At 37.6% G+C, this 16,536-nt stretch overlaps 1 protein-coding gene across 3 annotated transcripts in view; it reads right to left on the bottom strand.

Annotated features, from left to right (window-relative positions):
* The window catches only part of mef2ca (myocyte enhancer factor 2ca), a 53,835-nt gene that overhangs the window by 11,791 nt on the left and 25,508 nt on the right, over window positions 1-16,536 (bottom strand). For all 3 annotated transcript variants that reach the window (XM_051121321.1, XM_051121322.1, XM_051121325.1), the window contains one exon: window positions 9,930-10,133. In XM_051121321.1, coding sequence (XP_050977278.1) covers window positions 9,930-10,133 — 204 coding nt within the window. The remainder of the gene's footprint in view (window positions 1-9,929; window positions 10,134-16,536) is intronic.

Genomic DNA, 16,536 nt, shown 5'->3' with positions numbered 1-16,536 from the left:
TAATGCGCTTTTGACGTCATTCATGTCACAAAATAATATATATTTTTACGAACCAACCCATACTATTATGGGTTTTATTCATATTTTCAATTAATTTTTAAATTGTTTAATTTTTAGTAATTTTGTCATGCGCTTTTGACATCATTCATGTCACAAAAGAATATATTTTTAAGAATCAAAAAACATTTGTGACTATTGGCTTTTATTGTATGCAACAGTGTTGTTTTAGCACTATTTATGTTCTATTATGAGTTTTACTAATATTTTCAATTAATTTTTAGCAATTTTTTCATCCGCTTTTGGCATCATTCATGCCGCAAAAGAACATATTTTTAAGAACCAAAAAAAGTTGGTCACCATTGACTTTCATTAAATGGAACAGTGTAGTTTCAGTAATATTTATATACTATTATTTTTATTCATATTTTCAGATTGTCTTTTTAATATATTTTTTAGATTGTTTCATTTTAGGGTTTTTTATGTTACTATTTAGGTTTAATTTATTTTTATTTCAGTTTTAGTCTAATTCGATTTTAGTTTTTATTTCTTTCCAGACTTAATTCAGTTAGAGTTCATTTCTAATTTTAGAATATGTATATTTAATTTTACTGTATTGTATTTTAGCTTTATTTCAATTATTATTATTATTTTTTTTTTCCATTTCCAATATTAAAAAAAAAAATCAAAATACCTTCATTTGTGTTTTGCAGATGAAAAAGTAAAACAAGTTTAAAAATTACATTTTAGGGTAAATCAGTTAATGATTAACTGAACTGTCATTTTTTTTGGTGAACTATCCCTTCAAGTCAGATTTTGGACTTGGACTTCATGTGTCTTATAAGTCCAAGATTTCAATATGAACTCAAACATTTCTCAACAGTTTCTCCCAAGACCAAATTATCTGGCATATGCCATCCAGATTAATTTTATAGCTCAATACTCTTGCTCCCATTTATGCATATTTTACCTTCTATAAAAGATTTGAGGAGAAACATCTCAGACAAAGTTCATTCTTAGACAAAAACAGTTCACATAAGTATGTGAACCCAAATGCATAAGTTCCAGTTCCAGGTTCATTCCATTGTCAATGTTGTCATGTCTCATTTATATCTATCTAATTTTTTCCAAAGGACTTGTAGGAAACCCATCTGAGAGTTGATTGATTCTTGGACCAAAAATTAGTCTACATGAATAATATGATGTGAACCCCAATGTTTCTGGCCTTAAATAAAACTTCTGAAAACTCTCCTAAACTATATATGAGCAACCTCTGAGCTCTTTTACAGTACAATGACCATATTCTGAAGACTCCCACCTACTGTATGTAAAAGTTTGTTGCATTACTTTGCTCCAAGTAAAAAAAAAATGCATTCAGCCACTGCATGACTAAAGTTGAAGCGAGCTGTCGTGAGGGTGGCGAGGAGAGAGGAGAGGAGAATAAAGGAGAGGAGCGACACAGCCATCAGCGCCTCCTTCTGCTCCTAGTCTTGTCAACCCTATGGAGACTTGCTCCTAATTAAACCAGCGCTGCATCGCTCTCCCACATGACAAAGACAGCCCCAGTCTGTCCGCATGTAGACATGGCGTCCTATATAGCGTGCTAGCCGGTAACCTTCAGCGGAGAAACGATGTTGTACGTGCAGTAGCAGGTGGCAACGTGTGGAGACAGCTGACTGATGCCGTTTGCTGGCCAGCAGCTGACGGACTGGCTGAGTGACTGACTGAGGGCGTCACGTCACCTTGTACCCTCCTCTGAGGTCCACATGGGTGGTCTCGCCTCACCTCAAACCAGGCTCATTACAGTCCACTGTGTCGGGAGACACTTTAAACAAGGGCAAGGTCTGAGAAACAACAGTCGAATGGCATACACATCAACCCAGAGGAAAATTATGTTACTCATGGGTTGCTCCATCATCACTTGGGAGACTTCATGGAGTTCTCATGCATGTTTCCTTAAGTCTCAACATTTATTGCTGATGTTTCTCCTCAAATGCATGAGGAAGAATAAAAAATAGAAACAAATGAGAGAATTTTTGATATACAGCATGTATATATTGCTTATTAGTTGTTCTTTCATAGCTCAAGAGATTCTTGTTTTTAGTGAAGAATCAGATGTTTAGTGAAGAATCAGATGTTTTTAGTGATGAATCAGATGTTTAAAATGCTTTAGGGCATATAAAAATATTAAAAATGACACAATTTACATATATTTAGAACGTATTGTTCAGAGGTTGCTCCTTCATGACTCATAATTATGTTATGTTTAGTGCTGGGCAATGATTAATCGTAATTAATCGTGATAATATATATGTGTGTCTACTGTATATATATATATATATATATATATATATATATATATATATATAAAGACACGCATGCAGTATATATTTAGAAAATATTTACATGTATTTACATGTATATATTTTAGGGCTGTCAAACGATTAATCGCGATTAATTGCATACAAAAAAGAGTTTGCCTAATATATGTGTGTTTGTATTGTGTGTAATTATGATGTATATATAAATAAACAGATTGATGTATATATTTAAGAGGAATATGTTATTTATGTACAAATTTATGTACAAAAGTTTATTTATATATAATATAAATTATATAAAAATTATAAAACAAATACATATACTTGTAAATATTTCTTCAATATATACATGAATGTGTTTGTATTTTATATATATATTAGGCAATCTTAAACTTTTTTTTTGTATGCGATTAATCGTTTGACAGCCCTAAAATATATACATGTAAATACACGTAAATATTTTCAAAATATATACTGTATGTGTGTCTTTATATATACTATATATACTTTATATAACAAACTAAAAGAGATTTATTGATGTTTAGTAACAGTATATTTCGCATAGGTTGCTCTTCACAACTCAAGAGACTTAAACGAGTTCTCAATTACAGTATATTTCCTTTAAGTACCAAGTTTGTCTCAGCTGTTTCTTATCAAATGCCTTGAGAATAAAAAAAGACAAATATATACGTAATTGTCGACATACAATAAAAGCATATTGCTCATAGTTTGCTCTTTCATTACTCACATTCTCATTTACTGTACATCTCATTTAAGAATAAGACGTTTCTCCTAAATGCCTGAGAGAAATAAAAACCATATGAAATCAAACAAGATGATCCTTGACATGCAGTAAGAGTGTGTTGCTCAAAAGGTGCTCTCAGTGCCTAATTTAAATATCAGATGTTTTTAATGAGATTTGTTAAAATACAGTAAGAGAACAGAGCTGAACAATATGAGATGCAGGAAACATGCAAAACTTAGAATCGAAACATTAAAGAGATCTCATGTGTGACTTGTCTTTCCTTTAAGGAACATGCACACTTGCCAAGATGGCACTGCATTTTGCCCGTCAACAGCAACGCAGACCACATCCAAGACACCCAAAAAAGCAATCAAACTAAGAGCATGTGACCACAAAAAGGCAGCTTGGTTCAAGGAAATGTCTTATTGTCTCACGTGTCAGCAGGGATATTCGACTAAGAACTTCTTCCACCTCTTCAGACGTGCATGTGTGCGTGTGTCATGTTTGCCTGCGTGGAAAGTTGTTGATTTACGCGGTGAGTCACAAAAAAACTGGCAGCACGACACTGTGCACAGACAAGTGCAGCAGTTAACGCAACAGAAATGCAGCGAAAGGAAACAGCAAATTATCAGTTCGCAGAAGTGCTGCCTAAATACTGTTATATCAAGCTTAGTTATCAAAAGCAGATGGATCAGGGTGGAAAAAACGAAAGCCATACTGATTCCGACCGTAAAAAGAGGTGGAATCCTATTAGAGTCGTACGGGTGAGCCAGCGGGGACGCCCCCGGTTCCTGCGGCAGGTCGCATGGCCAATGCGTGGCACTGTCTGGCCCTCCTCCAGGGCTCTTTCCACCATCTGCTCCGACCACAGCAGCTGGGCAACGTTTGGAAAATGCCACACTGGGGACCTCTGGGTAATTTACCTCCTTTGATGCTCTCAGTACCCTATAATAACGAATCAAAGGCCCTCTCTTTTTCTGCCACGAGTTGAGCGCCGCGTGTTTGGTATTAAATGAACTTGAGAGCGTAATTGTGACAGTAACCGGCCCAGTGGATATCCAATCCAACCATGAGGAAGCGGAAGAGTGTCCCAAAAAAGTGAACGTCCTGTGCTCCATCGTGCTCTTGGGTGGCTTGATTGTCAGCTCTCGGAAAACGACACCTCCCAATCTCTTTGCAGCTGACGTGAGGCGAGAATTCCTCACTGGGATGAAGCAGGCCCACATTTATGAATTTTAATGAGGATTTTCTTGTACGTAATCACACATTATAACACACCAGCATGTCATGTCTTAAAGGAGAAGTCCACTTCCAGAACAACACTTTATAGATAATGTACTCACCCCCTTGTCATCCAAGATGTTCATGTCTTTCTTTCTTCAGCAGTAAAGAAATTGTGTTTTTTGAGGGAAACATTTAAGGATTTCTCTCCATATAATGGACTGATATGGTGCCCCGAGTTTCAAACGATCCCAAATGCGGCTGTAAATGATCTCAGCCAAGGAAGAAGGGTCTTATCTAGCGAAACGATCTGTTATTTTCATTACAAAAATACAATTTAAATACACCCTTAACAAAAAAGGTAAAACAGCAATATAAGACGATTTTGAAGTTGAGAGAGAACATGAGATGGGAATGTTTCGACATACCCTAACTGTCATGAACCAAAAAAAAACACAAGATAAGCATTTGACATTAAAAAAAGTATATAAACTGTATTATTTTTATAAATGACCAATTGTTTCACTATAATAAGACCCTTCTTCCTCAGGTGGGATCACTTCCATCCGCATTTGGGATCGTTTGAAGCTGCATTTAAACTGCATTTTGGAAGTTCAAAATCGGGGCACCATAGCAGTCCATTATAAGGAGAAAAATCCTGAAATGTTTCCCTCAAAAAAACAAATTTCTTTACGACTGAAGAAAGAAAGACATGCACATCTTGGATGACAAGGGGTGAGTACATTATCTATCAAATTTTGTTCTGGAAGTGGACTTTAACATTTGCTGTCATTTGACCTCTCAAAAGCAGGCTGCCTTGTTTTTTCACTGCACACTATTAAAAATTTTTTTGTTTGTTTTTTTATTTAACATTTATTATGATAGGACAGATCAGAGTTGACAGCAAGCGAAGTGGGAGAGTGAGAGGGGCGGGATCGGGAAAGGTCCTCGAATTGGGATTCGAACTCGGGACGCCATAGTGCAACAAACTAGGCTATTGGTGCAGACAAAAATAAAGGTTCTTTACTGGCATCAATGGTTCTATGAAGAACCTTGAACATCCATGGAACCTTTTAAATGCATAAAATGTTCTTTAGATATTTTACATTTTCTTCAAAATGGTTCTTTTAGGAACTGAAAGATTCTTTGGGGGATTCTTTCACAGTAAAAACATTTATTTTTAAGAGTGCAGCATCTATAGAGGACAGTATGGTTATTCATGGTAAATTACTACTGATCAAGTCACTGTAGCCCAATAATGGGCTCTTGTGGACCTTAATCATTCACAGCACAAGAGTGAACTGTATTTGACACGTTGCATGCCACAATAACAACCAACCTTACATCTACGATCAGTTGCGACACCAGTGAGACCACCAGCATTCCTCCCTTGCCATCAATTAACAGCTTTTGTCTCTGGAACTCCTTATCAAGGGTAGCATATCTGGAAATGGGCTTTAAAAACCGTACTGTTACCAGCTAACAATTAGCACTCTCAGAAAGAATAGAGCCATGGTAAAAGAGAAGCATTTTGTGCTGCGCTGGCTTGCCGTCGGGTCTTGGAAAACCTGACTCACGCAACAAGGTTCAGATTAATCGTGGAATGTAAAACCGCCCTCTGATGTCGTTCAATCGAGGATGAAGAAAACAGGGCAGTAAATACTGCGTTTCAAACTCTAAGCATGAGCGGATCAGAACAATGACCCGAATGTGGGCTGAGGTCACCGCACACTCGAATTTCACACCGTGTTTTCAAGTTTACATAGCTGAACAGATGGCAGATATGAGCCGACAGAAACAGTCTGCGAAGTGCAGAGGAGCATGCCACGAGAAGTCACGTAATCAAAAGAACTCTCTTAAAAGTGTGACAACGCCACCCTAACGAATTTGAGTTAGGCTTTATTGAAGTACGCCGCCGTCTGTGGTCAGTTTTTTTCCTACAAGAAAACGGAGTGGGGGGAAAAAACAAGCGCGGCTGTCCTCTCTCTCTCCCTCTCCAGCACTCCACGCCTATTCTTCTCCATTTTCCTTGGCACGACTGCCGGGCCGGGGCTATTTTTAGCTGTGCTGCTTGCTATTTTTAGAAAACTACCGGTTTTCAGGCATTTAATGGGGAAGGACCACATAAAAACACAAAGGCCTGGAACGGGGAGGAGGTCTGGCACACAAGTTGGGCGTCTGCTCCTCATTTCCAACGCTATGAGAACTTCAGCTGCTCTCTGCCCAGGACAGAGGACGGAAAAGGGGCAGAGGGGTAAAGAATGTGAAAGTCCTCCATCTTAAAAATAACCATGAGTCTCAGGCCAAAAGCGCAAAATACAACACGCTGTTACTAAGTGAAGCAGTAAACTCATGTTAACCCGTTTGTGAAAAAGGAGGGGCGGTGAAGGAATGCAAAACAAAGACGTCTCTCTTTTGGTAAAATTCCTGAAGGGATGAGTGTGGAACTGGAAAAATACTAAAATTATTTATTTCGAATCTTAATAGAATACTTAAATAAATACAGTTGAAACCATAGTTTACATACACTTTGCAGAATCTACAAAATGTTGATTATTTTACTAAAATAAGAGGGATTATACAAAATGCATATTATTTTTTATGTAGTACTGACCTGAATAAGATACTTCAAATAAAAGACATTTAAATAATAGTTGAATTTATAAAAAATTACCCTGTTCTAAAGTTTACATACACTTGGTTCTTAATACTTGTTACCTGAATGATCCACAGCTGTGAGGGTTTTTTTTTTTTTTAAGTGATCGTTAAGTGACATGAATCCCTTGTTTGTTCTGAACAGTTTAACTGTCTGCTGTTCTTCAAAAAAAATCCTTTAATTCCCACAAATTCTTTGTTTTTTTAGCATTTTTGTTTTATTTGAACCCTTTCCAACAATCACTGTATGATTTTAAAATCTTTTTACACTGAGGACAACTGAGGGACTTATATGCCACTATTACAGAAGGTTCAAATGCTCACTGATGCTTCAGAAGGAAACACGATGCATTAAGAACCGGGGGGTGAAAACTTTTGAATTTGAAGTTCAGGGTAAAGTTAATTAATTTTGTCTTCTGGGAAACATGTAAGTATCTTCTGTAGCTTCTGAAGGGCAGTACTAAATGAAAAAATATGATGTTTAGGCAAAATAGGAAAAATTTACACATCTTCACTCTGTTCAAAAGTTTTCACCCCCGGCTCTTAATGCATGTTTTTTTTCTTCTGGAGCATCGATGAGCATTTGAACTTTCGGTAATAGTTGCATATGAGTCCCTCAGTTGTCCTCAGTGTGAAAAGATGGATCTCAAAATCATACAGTCATTGCTGGAAATGGGTTCAAATACACAAAAATGCTGAAAAACCAAAGAATTTGTGGGAGCTGAAGAATTTTTCTGAAGACCAGCGGGACAAACAAGGGACTCATGAACAACTATAAATAAACTAAAAAACACAGCTGTGGATCATTCAGGTAACAACACAGTATTAAGAATGAAGTGTATGTAAACTTTGGAACGGGGTCTTTTTTATAAATTCAACTATTATTTTCTCTTGTGGACTATATGTAAACATCTTTGAAAAATCTTACTCAGGTCAGTACTGAATACAAAAATAGGGTTCATTTTGACATGATCCGTTTTATTTTGGTAGAATAATTAACATTTTGTAGATTCAAATTCAGATCAGATCAGAAATCGTCTACAACAGCATAAAGGTCTAGTTCCTGGCATCCTCTTGATGTTGTGACTGCAATGTGACAGTGTTAACACAGAGCAGTGTAAGCCTAGCAAATCTGATTCACGGATTTAATCTGTCAATCGTCATCAAGGTTCAACGGAAGATCAAGAGCTATCATGCGTGCACGCACCTCTGAATACACAAGGGAACCGTTGCTGCACCAAACAATCCCATCAACATCCAAACATAAAATTATCCAAAGACGTAACGAAGTGCATAATGGAATGTGAAGCAATGACTGTAAGGCAAACCTTTTCACAAGGAGAACTGTGAGTGAACTGAGAATGGGGGGGAAAAAAAATCAAGTGCTTAAGAATGCATTGGCATGCAACTACATGAAGACAAATTATCTAAATTAGGAGAGTAGAAAAACGTTTGAGGCAAATGTGCCTGAAATGGAGCCAGTTTATAAAAGTAGGCTGACGATGTTTTCTTCGTTAGATTTGAAATCAGATTGATGTGCCAAGCGCTGGAGGCATGTTTTCTCAGAGGTTTGTGTGGGTGAAATTGGAGGAGTGGAAGGTTGTCACCTCCAATGCCTTCCAGCACAAGACCAAACACAAGAGGTCAACTACCATACGCACAGAGCTTTGCTCAATCTCATTAGCCGGCCATGTAGTCATTAACAACGCGACCTTTGGAAATAATTAACATTTTCCTTCCTTTGCGCCAGCAGTCTCGTTGACGATTCTCAGTAGAGAGGAAATCTAAAAGGTGTGGGGTCTGGAAAACGCGTTTCGGGGTGACGACATGGGGTTATAGTGCACGCTGTCGGCTTTTTAGGATTAAAAGGAGCATTTTCAGATTACACTAATCGAGGAAATGGGATTATCCTGGCTCCTTACTGGCTTGGCAGGGTGTCCGTGAGATTTGCCTCGTGGAGACTTGATGTTTCTCCTCTCATGAGGCAAGCCATGCTGTTTTCCCTCTCAGCCTCATAAAAAAAACCCAGCAGAATCCCAGCTAAGTCTGACCCCAGGGCTTTGCTTGTAATGCATGTGTCAACGTTGCAAATGGCCTGTCGAACGATGTTACACTAGACTGAACAGTCAAAGTATAATAATAGAGTTTGAATTCGCAGCTTGTTATGTGCAAGTGAAGTGAGTTGCGAAACAATAACCGGCTCATGCTCGAACGCACAAAGATAAAGAGATCCCTCACCACAATTGAGCTCCTAAAAACGCCCCTTTCAGCATCTACACTGTTATTCCTCATCCTCATGTTTCTCTTCATCCCCTACTTAGTTAGTAAGAGTAGACAGTTTGTTTGTGTGGCACCACCAGTCCTCTAAGCAAGTCAGCTGGGTGTTTTTACTGGAAAAGGGACTTTTCCAGGGGAAACATTTTTCCCACTGCTCCCAAAGGGAGCGCCATGGCCTTTCATGCATGTGGGGTGGGAACCTTCTAGTTCTCTCTTCCCAAAGTCAGGCTTGACAGGTGGTTTGGAAGAGCTGAGAACAGTTTCGGCAGAAGACGCCGAAGTCTTAGATTAGCGGCAGAGGAAACCCTTACCTAAAGCAACCCCACGCTTGCCCCGTGACCTTTTCTGGAGCTCACATGTCACAAAAGGTGGCGGTGATGAGCAAGCAAGATCTTAAGTCTCTGTCAGACCACCTGGCTTGGACAGTGGCACCTGCCGCGTTCTCTTAAACCTGTTGCGTAACGTGGACATGGTCCCGTCCTCGTCCCTGTCCTTTAGCCTGATCCGTTCTTACAGAGCGCAACGGCATGTGCCAAACGTCTTTTGCAAGGACTATTACAACATGTTCCCTAACAAATCACCACTAGACACGGGCCAGGTGTCAAATCCTAGAACTTGAAGCAAGCTCTACCAAAATGAACGCATCCTGATCCAGTTAGGGTTAGGTGATGCATCTGATTCAACTTCTGGAACCTTGATTTTGACAAACTCACCTCCACGATATCCGAATTAGTCCGACTCTCATGGGGCTCGTTGTACTCAGTGTATTTAAGCAGAACTTTGTCCATGTCGGTGCTGGCGTACTGGAACAGTTTATTAGTGCTGTTGAAGATGATGAGGGCGATCTCACAGTCACACAGAACGCTCAGCTCGTAGGCCTTCTTCATTAGTCCAAACTTCCTCTTTGTGAACGTAACCTAATGAAACAAAATACAAGGAGAAGATTAAATTGGGACAGATTTGACACCATGCAGTTAATGCATTCCCATGAATCAAACAACATGCTCTTCTGTTCGAGCCACAGGAGTTTCTGTCCAAGAAATGCTCCTAAGTTAAAAACATACTACCCACAACTCCATGGCTCCAATTTAGCTATATTTTCTTGTGAACTGTTACAATAAAATATTCAAATGCACTTGCAATTCTTTTTATTGGCAATTGCATGACTTGAGTAAAAGGCCCTATCAAAATGAAACTTATTGCTGGAGTGTGCATGGTCCCATCCTGTCCAAAACCAAATTGTTTGACAGGGTATTCTGGTTAGGGAGCTATCAGAGCTCTGCATGCCATGCTAAATTTAGACTGGGGAGTTCAAGGTGAAATTCTGCCCAGCACGCTTCACAAATTGACAGCCCCTGGGTGGCAGGGTTCATAGGATTGCTTTGGCTAATGATGACCCAGCATCACCTAGGCACGCCGGCAGCGTTGCGCACGTTCCATTTGGAAAGGACAATTTCCCAAAGACACCATTTAAACCCTCACAGAACAAGCTCTCCATCTGTGACGAGATGGCAATGAAATTCAGTGAGAAACAGCCGCACAAAACCCCGAAGAACTCTCTTGGGCATCTGCCTGAAATATTCAAACTCTGGAATATTATATTCTGGCATCAAAATGAGATATTGCTAAGAGCTGGCTTGTAGCTTTGGAGACTTAATAAAGTTCTTAGAGAGGACTCATTAAAGCAGCAGATGTTTTCTCTAGAAGAAGAATGAATGAAAAAACAAATCTTCCTAAGAATTCCTGAAATACAGTAATAGTGTAGGTTGCTCTTTCATTAACTCGAGAGTTCTCAATTATGTCTCAGTGAGATATCAATTTTCTCAAAATTTTCTCTTAAAACGCAATAAAAGAATCATAATGGTCACAAATGGGATGTTGGCATGTAGTATAAATGCATCGCATAAAGGTTTAAATTTCATAACTCAACAGATCTACTGGAATTCTCAATTATGTCTCATTTAACTATCAGCTTTGTCTTATTTACTTTATATAATTGGCAAACGCTTTCATCCAAAGTATCAAAGCACATTTCTGCCACTGAACAGTAAATAAAAAAAGATCACTGTGACTTTTAAGCTCACAACTCACAACCTCAGAATTGAAATATAAACTCACATTTCTAAGAAATAATGTTGCAATTCAGAGAAATTCAGTCAGAACTGCAAGATATGAACTCACAATTCTCACTTTTTCTCAGAATAAAAGTTTATATCTTGCAATTCTGACTTTATAACACAATTATGAGCTACTAAGTCCGAATTGTGAGACATAAACTTGCAATTGCAAGTAAAAAAGTCAGAATTGTGAGATACAAGGTCGCATTTGTGAGAAAAAAAGTCAGAATGGCGTAATTTTGACTTTCTAACTTGCATTTACAAGTTTGTATCTTGCAATTCTGACTTTATTTCCTTCAATTTGGAGTTTTTAATCATGCAATCCTATGAAAACGAGTCCGATTTCTGAGTTAATATCTCGCAATTCTGACTTCATAACTCTCAATTGCGAGTTCATCAATTCTGAGAAAAAAAATATGAATTGCGAGTTTATATCATGCAATTCTGACAATAATTTGCAATGGTGAGTTTATATAAATTCTGGGGAAAAAATCTGAATTGCAAGTTATCATCACGTAATTCTGACTTTATTTCTTTTAATTGTGAGTTTTTAATCACGCAATTCTGTGAAAACAAGTCAGATTTGTGAGTTTATATCTCGCAATTCTGACTTCGTAACTCTCAATTGCGAGTTTCTATTATGCAATTCTGACTTCATAACTTGCCATCACAAGTTTATATCAATTCTAAGAAAAAAAAAAAAGAATTGCGAGTTTTTAAATCGCACAGTTTTGACTTTGTATCTTTCAATTGTGTTTTTAATCATGCAATTCCGTAAAAACGAGTCAGATTTAAACGAGTTTATATCGTAAAAACGAGTTTATATCTTGCAATCCTGACTTCATAACTCTCAATTGCGAGTTTACGCAATTCTGAGAAAAAAGATTTGTGAGTTTATATCTTGCAATTCATATATTACACAATTCTGAGAAAAAAAAGTTAGAATTGAAACAGAAAGTCACAATAACCTTTATTTATTTTTTAATCAGTGGCAGAAAAGTGACTTCGCCCACAAGGTATATCATTTATCACTTCATGCATTCCTGGGAATCGAACCCATGACGTTGGTGTTGCCAGCGCCATGCTTTATTCAAATGAGCCAGAGCTGTTTGCCTAAATGTTTATCTTAAAATTCCTTAGGAGAAATAAAAATACCAAACAGACACACACGCAAGAGTACAGATAATTTATCACATGTTAATTTTGGTTAAACTATTCTGTCTACGAGAAATATTCAAGAGACTTTTCTGTCTTTCAAGAGTGTATACTTCACGCATGCATGTCAATGTGCAATAGTCACGCATGTGAATCTCTAATCTACGTGGTGTTTGTGTGTTGCTGATCCCTGTGCGTGAGTTCAGACGTCATGCTCTCTGTCACAAACAAACTCCAGCAGGGTGATCTTCTCACTCCTACCGCTCAGCACGCTGATGCTCTCACCTCCACATGATTTAGATTATGCTCACACTCGCACACACATGCACATGCACCGGGAGCGACAGATGTCTTACACATGCTCACTGAGACGCCCCCACACACACATACGGACAAAAAAACGTTCGCTTTTCATGCTTTCAGTGCCATGTTCAGCCTGTCTTGATTTACCTTCGAAGTCTGAGTCACAAAGACTATTTTCCTACATGCTTTCTGATGCTAAACTGCACTTTGAGGCTGCAGCTAACTTTACACGACCGTGCTTCCCCTGTAAAGAAGCTTGTGCATTTATTTGCCACGAGTTAAGACGTTTCACGCAGAACATCCACTGAGAACTTCACCACCACAACACGGGAAAGGGTGGGCGCTGAGAGGGGGTTAATCGTGCCACTGCACTGGGGGTCAGGAAGCACATTTGAGTGCATTTCCTGTCATAACAGGAAGGGTCCAATGGCTTCCCCTCCACAATAGCTTTGCCTCGGCTTCCGGCCCTATGCTGGTCATTGAAGGGGGGGGGTGGAGACAGGTGGGGGGGAGGAAACATAGATGACAGGCAGCCATTTATCCTGCGCTCTGAGCTGCTGTCCACTTGAACACTAAAGCATTGTTCAGAAGCAAAGAACAACACGTAACGCAACAGGCTGAACACTTAACCTTTCTTAAGCGCAAAACCTCTGAGGAAAATGTACAATAATTTAAAAGGTTCTTGAACAGAGTTCCTGAGTTGGCCAAAGATCTTGTTTTTACATTATACACTACCAGTCAAAAGTTTTTCAACAGTTAGATTTTTAATGTTTTTTTTTAAAGAAGCCTTTTCTGCTCACCAAGCCTGTATTTATTTGATCCAAAATACAGCTAAACAGTAAAACTTTGAAATATTTTTACTATTTAAAATAACTGCTTTCTATTTGAATATATTTTAAAATATAATTTATTCCTGTGATTTTAAAGCTGAATTTTCAGCATCATTAATCCTAGTGATGTCCTTTAAAATCATTCTAAATCATTCTAATTATTATTATAATGTTGAAAACAGCTGAGTATAATTTTTTTAAGCTTCTTTGATGAATAGAAAGTTCAGAAAAACAGCATTTATATAAAATAAAATTCTTTTGTGACATAAATGTCTTTATTATCACTTTTGATCAGTTTAATTTTGCTAAATAAATGCTTTAATTTCTATAATTTTTTAGAATGATTTCTGAAGGATCATGTGACACTGAAGACTGGAGTAATGATCCTGTAATTTAGCTTTGAAATCACAGGAATAAATTACATTTTAAAATGTATTCACATAGAGAACTGTTATTTTAAATAGTAAAAATATTTCACAATTTTACTGTTTTTGCTGTACTTCGGATCAAATAAATGCAGGCTTGGTGAGCAGAAGAGACTTTTAAAAAACATGAAAAATGTTACTGTTCCAAAACTTTCAACTGGTAGTGAAGGTCCTTCAGATTATCTTTTTTTAAGAATTAATACTTTTATTTAGCAAAGACGCATTAAATTGATCATAGGTGACAATGAAGACGTTTATAATGTTACAAAAGATTTCTATTTTGAATAAATGCTTTTAAATCCTTAAAAAAGTATCACATTTTCACAAAAATATTCCAGTTTTCAACACTATTAGAATGATTTCTGAAGGATCGTGTGACACTGAAGACTAATGATACTGAAAATTCAGTTTTGCATCACAAAAATAAATTTCATTTCAAAACACAAAAGAAAACACAATATTGCTATTTTTACTGCATTTATGATCAAATAAATGCAGCCTTGGTGATCAGAAATGACAAATGCACATTTTTATTTTTAGGTCATTAAATTAAACGTTTTAAACTACCATTAAGAACTGAATTGCGAATACCTTTTAAATTCCAATTCAGTTCCTAAATTGAAATTAATTTAGCAAACTTTGAACATTTAAATTTAAATTTGAATTCAAGGAAATTTATATAACTCAGCAGGCCAAACTCTGAATGCTTGACAAAACTTTGTTTATAGTTTATAGATCAACAGACCTAAAAACTTTTTAGTTTCCCAGAATGCATCACATGTATTAAATTTCTTTGAACTGCAATCGCTAAATTTACCTTCCTGTCACTCCAAATTCCAACTCGAGTTTAACCGAGTTCACACTGGCTGAAACCTGAAGACGGTGAGTTCAATTCTCATGGATACTTGACGGTTATTAGCTTATTAAGAGCCAGTGCTCTGGTGGTATGACCTGCAGCTATCAGCATACGCCATGAAATTGAACGGTTCCCGCTCCAAATCATGACTTCATGTTTGGCCCTGCACTAGAGTTCCTGCACAACACATGCCCGGATTTATACATGGTAAATATAACAGCAGCAGGAACCTTATTTATGAAGTTCTGAATGAAATAAACCATGTGAACCAGTGCCACAAAGTCACAACATTAGGAATGACAGGAAAAAGCTGGTTTGATCGGGAAGGTAAAAGGCTGATGGGCTTTATAAGTGTTGTCAGATGTGGCTTCAGATCCTGCCTGTCTAATAGGCTGGGTGAGTAATAGTTTGGAAACCGCTAGTTGTGGTGAATGACACACCCGCTGGTACAGGCACGGTTTCCTCTACTCCGTTACAAACCTCAATTATTCAGACTCTCCACATTATATCCTCTAAGGTAGAGCCAATGCGTTTAATATCGCAATTAAAAATGGCAATTATGATGATTTAGGACAATCATATTCCACATTCATACACAAACACGCAACACTGGCAAAAACTAAACCAGCCAGTCCGAAGTGAGAATCCAGCTTGTGAGTGTCTTGTGATGCTGTCGTCAGAAGCTGCTGGCACTTCCTTAAAGGAGAACTTCGCTTCCAGAATAACAATTTACAAATAATTTACTCACCCCCTTGTCATCCAAAATGTTCATGTCTTTCTTTCTTCAGTCGTAAAGAAATTATTTTTTTGGAGGAAAACCTTTCAGCATTTTTCTCCATATAATGGACTGATATGGTGCCCAGATTTTGAACTTCCAAAATGCAGTTTAAATGCAGCTTTAAACAATCCGGTTGTAAACGATACCAGCCAAGGAAGAAGGGTCTTATCTAGCAAAACGATCGGTTATTTTAATAAACATAATACAATTTATATATACGTTTTAATGCCAAACGCTCATCTCATCTTACTCTGCCTGAACTGTTTTTTTTTTTCGGTTCATGACAGTTAGGGTATGTCGAAAAACTCTTATCTCATGTTCTTCCTCAACTTCAAAATCGTCCTATATCGCTGTTTTACCTTTTTTGTTGAGGGTGTTTGATCTTCCTTTGCATGTTCACTTTGTACAGACTGGGTCGGATGATTTTGAAATGATTTTTGAAGTTGAGGGAGAAAATACAATTGGAGTTTTTTTGACATACCTGAACTGTCTTGAGTCAGAATACACAGAGTTTAGGAAGAGAAAGGCAAGACGAGCGTTTGAGATTAAAAAGTATTTAAATTGTATTTTTTCAATGAATATAACTGATTGTTTCGCTAGATAAGACCCTTCTTCCTCGGCTGGGATCATTCACAACCGCATTTGGGCCTGTTTGAAGCCGCATTTAAACTGCATTTTGGGAAGTTCAAACTCGGGGCACCATATCAGTCCATTATATAAAGAAAAATGCTGAAATGTTTTCCTCAAAAAACAATTTCTTTACGACTGAAGAAAGAAAGACATGAACATCTTGGATGACAAGGGGGTGATTACATCATATGTGAATTTTTGTTTTGGAAGTGGACTTCTCCTTTAA

The sequence above is a fragment of the Labeo rohita genome, chromosome 10, assembly GCF_022985175.1.
Source record: "Labeo rohita strain BAU-BD-2019 chromosome 10, IGBB_LRoh.1.0, whole genome shotgun sequence".
In the NCBI taxonomy this organism is placed as follows: Eukaryota; Metazoa; Chordata; class Actinopteri; order Cypriniformes; family Cyprinidae; genus Labeo; species Labeo rohita.
The sequence above is the reverse complement of the archived record's forward strand: the minus strand, read 5'-3'. Positions and strand labels throughout refer to the sequence as shown.